The sequence below is a fragment of the Monopterus albus genome, unplaced genomic scaffold (assembly GCF_001952655.1).
Source record: "Monopterus albus unplaced genomic scaffold, M_albus_1.0 scaffold33.1, whole genome shotgun sequence".
Lineage (NCBI taxonomy): Eukaryota > Metazoa > Chordata > Actinopteri > Synbranchiformes > Synbranchidae > Monopterus > Monopterus albus.
This window is the reverse complement of record NW_018127913.1, coordinates 1,980,673-1,984,713: the sequence shown is the minus strand read 5'-3', so window position 1 is coordinate 1,984,713 and position 4,041 is coordinate 1,980,673. Positions and strand designations below refer to the sequence as shown.

At 40.8% G+C, this 4,041-nt stretch overlaps 1 protein-coding gene across 1 annotated transcript in view; it reads left to right on the top strand.

Annotated features, from left to right (window-relative positions):
- LOC109958505 (uncharacterized) overlaps positions 1-2,715 on the top strand; it is a 4,906-nt gene extending 2,191 nt beyond the window's left edge. Inside the window, exons 4-6 of the mRNA XM_020597206.1 lie at positions 497-641; positions 1,380-1,511; positions 1,630-2,715. Coding sequence (XP_020452862.1) covers positions 497-641; positions 1,380-1,511; positions 1,630-1,679 — 327 coding nt within the window. The 3' untranslated portion in view covers positions 1,680-2,715. The remainder of the gene's footprint in view (positions 1-496; positions 642-1,379; positions 1,512-1,629) is intronic.
- The last annotated feature ends 1,326 nt before the right edge of the window (positions 2,716-4,041 follow it).

Below are 4,041 nucleotides of genomic sequence, written 5' to 3'. Positions count from 1 at the left end.
CACAAAAATACCAATACCGAAGAGAATGCTGGAAAGTCAGAGCTGGGGTCTAGGACAATCTGGCAGGGATTAATGGGTGAAGGCTGCTTATAACGTGGTGCAAACTAATCGGGAGCAGGTGAATCTAATGTGAGTGATGAAGAACGTAAAAAGACCGAAACTAAGGTGAAACAAAAACAGGAAGTAACGTCAAAATAAAAGCCGGACAGGAAGCAGCGGAACCGAATCATGACAGCATTCTCATTTTTTATTTGGGCAATGTTTATCATTATAAATGTGTGAACATTGTAAAGTGAATGCCAGTGGCATGTTGACCAGCCTCTGCTGCAGCATCTCTCCACCCTCTCTGCCCATCCATTCTGTGCAGAACGGGTCAAGACAGGCTGGAGTCTATCCCAGCCCACACTGTGTTTATATTTATGTCAATCTTTTACTTTATCTTCCCTGGCTTGTTTTCTGAGCTCCTTTCAGTTTCCCTCTCTGTCTCTCTCCGCAGGCTCTCGGAAGTTGTGATATGAAGAACGGAGAGTCGTTGGCTGTGTGGACCCTCTGGGGAACTTCTCTCTCTGATGATGGCGCACAAGTCGTATGTCAGCAGCGCAGTGGTCCGGACGCACCTGCTGCTTTCCTGCATGTTTACAGTAAAGACTCCTCTGTCTCATTCATCTAAATAGCTCCTGATCACATTTAATTTGATATACTGTATGTCTTTAAGCTAAAGTGAAGCCTGTCGTCACCGCCCACCATCAAAACTGCACTTATCAGCTTTTTTGCCTGTTTTGGCTCAGTTTGGCTCAAGATGCAAAGAGGGGCATCAGTGATTTTTAACCATCTCAGTATGTCTAAACAGTAAAAATGCATGTTTAAATAACTTAATCCATTCTTTTAATTAATCTACAGTACATGTAGCTCATGTAAATATAAAGATAGCCAGCTTTCAGTCCAGCTCTGTTGCTTCTGACAAATCAAATCAAAACATCCTATAATCACAGAATAATATGTCACAGTGGTCTCTGGGAGGACGTTTCTGGTTTAGATTAGATTTTCTATATGCAGGTCATTCCAGTTGCTCTCTTCCATAACAGCTGGTAGTTTCCTCTTCAAGGAATATCTCACACAGTCAAGTTAATTTTTTGCTTTCTCAGTGTTTTGTTTTTGCTATATTTATGTTAATGTGGTGCTTTTTGTATGTGTGATATGTTCCCCTTCTCAGAAATAAGTCTTCAAGCATGCACTGTAGGAAGTGTAAAGATGTGAGAGCTTTGTTCCCTCTCTGTTCACCTCAGACATCTTTTTTTTTTATTGTCCACCCACTTTTTTCTTGCCTTTTACCTGTGCCTTTCTCCGTCCCTGCTTTATCCTGTTTATTTCTCCCCTAGGCATTGGCAATGTTGGCACTAGTTACACCACTCTCATTGGCTGTACTATCGGGGGCTTCTTTGGAACCCTGTTGGTGTTTGGTGTGTTGTTCCTTATGCTGTGGAAATCTGAGACCTTCCAGAGGTGCTACAGTAAGTAATGTTTCAACTCACTGGTGTAAAAACATAACATGAAAATGCAGACTTCAGACTGAAAATACAGTATGTTACGAATTATTTTATTTATTTATTATTATTATTTTTGCTTCAGGGGGAAAGGAAGCAGAAGAGGATATGAACACAATGGTAACAAAGGAGTGAGATTCTTTGAGCAATGATGAAAATGCTGCTTAGTAAATACTGTATACCCAGAGCAGCTGGGCTCTATTCTCTATTGAAATCCTTTGTCAAATCTAAGTGAAGCTGCTGTCTGAAACGTCTGATCTACTCTAACCCTTGAAATCTATTCTTGTTCTGCCCTCAGTAACTGAACCTCACACACATTATCTGCAGCATGACGGTGTATTATATAGTACAGAGTACTTCAAATAATTCACCAAAAATAATTTGCCACATATGCACACAAGCATGCATTATTACATGTTTCATGATGTTGGTGTAAACAGCAACTACGTGTTATGAAAGTGCCGAGTAAGCAATCATTAAAACCTTGCGTGCGGACAGGCAGCAGATAAATGAGGAATAGGAGAGAAGATGCTGCACAGGACATATGATTACATCACTATGCAAACAAACTGCTGGAGGTACTGTAACTCAGTAGAACATGTGTGTGTAATACCAGGTTACTACACTTTCCCAGTTTGTCCACTTGAGGGAAGCACTTACTGTAGAAATAACAAGCCGACCATTTGTGCAACCACACACAGGAATATTCACATTAAACATAACTGTAAATAACAAACACTAAAACAACCATTTCTGTTCCACTTGAGGCTTAGTCAGTGATGTATGTTAGTAAGCACTCATTTCCATTGTGAAGTAAATTGCCCTAATGTTTGTGGTCACACAGTCATTGAATTTGCATAAAGGCAAAGCACGGTAGCTCTTTGTTCCATAGTTACTAAAGGTAAACACAGGGACATGTTTGTTTTTTAAGGCTTTCATTGTTGTTGTTTGTGCACTGTTCTCTGCCTTTTTGTTTCTTATGATACATTATTGTAACATGTTTGTTTCTTCTTTGTGTGTGCTTGTGCATGTGTGTTGTCCATTGACCCTGGATATAAAATCACTTGCAAATTTAAGTTTGCTTTTAGTTTGTGGCCCATGACCAAATAAAAGTGAAATGAATTCAAAACAGTAGGCCTACCTGGGTGTCCTTAAGTCTTTGAAAGGCAGGATTCACTCACAATAGAAAGGTACAATATACTCCATTATCATTATTAGTATATTGTGGGATCATCAGGTTCTTGGTCTTTTGTATGTTTTTGTTACGTTCAGGCCCATGAAAACTCAGCTTTGTAATTCACATGACCCTTGACTGTACTGTATGACTGCACATTGTATTATAAAATACTACACTATATTATTCATTCATTCATTTTCTACCGCTTAGTCCCTGAGCGGGGTCACGGGTGGGGCCGGAGCCAATCCCGGCCGGCAATCGGGCGAAGGCGGGGTACACCCTGGACAGGTCGCCAATCCATCGCAGGGCTAACACATAGATGAACAACCACACATACACGCACGCACGCACTCCTATGGGCAATTTAGAGACACCAATCAACCTAAGCTGCATGTCTTTGGTCAGTGGGAGGAAGCCGGAGTACCCGGAGAGAACCCACGCAAGCACGGGGAGAACATGCAAACTCCACACAGAAAGGTCCCAGGTGGGGTCCGAACCCGGAACCTTCTCGCTGTGAGGCAACGGCGCTAACCACTGTGCCACCGTGCTGCCCACACTATATTATGTTCCTTCCTTATTAGCTAGACCTAACAGCATAAAACTGGATCTGGCTGGTCCAGTTTAGTATTTGGGTGTTTATTTCTGTGTTCATTCCAACTTTATTTATAAAGCACTAAAAGCAACCAAAGTGGACCACAGTGCTGTACAACGTAAATAACTAAATTAATAACTGCCCCCTCATGTTACAGTAAACGCCTGGTTCTCCTTTGCATTATTACCTGCAGTTACTTTAATGTGCAGCAGCATATCAAATACAGAGACAGAGATGCAGGCCTGATGCACATGTGAGCAGGTGATCACAGTCTGGTGTGTCTTCTGCTTCCCACTGGTGGTGAACTCCTTACATGTCTGCTCATATGACCTAGACCTTCAGGCTTTTGGTATTGCTTTCTCTTTCTGTCTTTATGTTGTTATTATTATTTTATGCATAGACAACCTGCTGTTGTAATGTTCTTGCTTACTGTGTTACCAAATTGTACAGACGTCATTATAAATAACAATACAATTGAAAGGAATATGTGTTCTATGTTTCTGAAGCCAATAGTTGAAAAGGAAATTATAGAGATAGTGAACAAATGTGGTAATAAATCATCCAGTGATAGTGATGGTATCACTATGACAATGGTTAAATGGGCAATTGAGGGGATATGCAAACCATTAACCCATGTTTTTAACATGTCATTTCGACTTGGGCAGTTCCCTAATAATATGAAAATAGCAAAGGTTATTCCACTGTATAAATCTGGTGATAAGCACAAC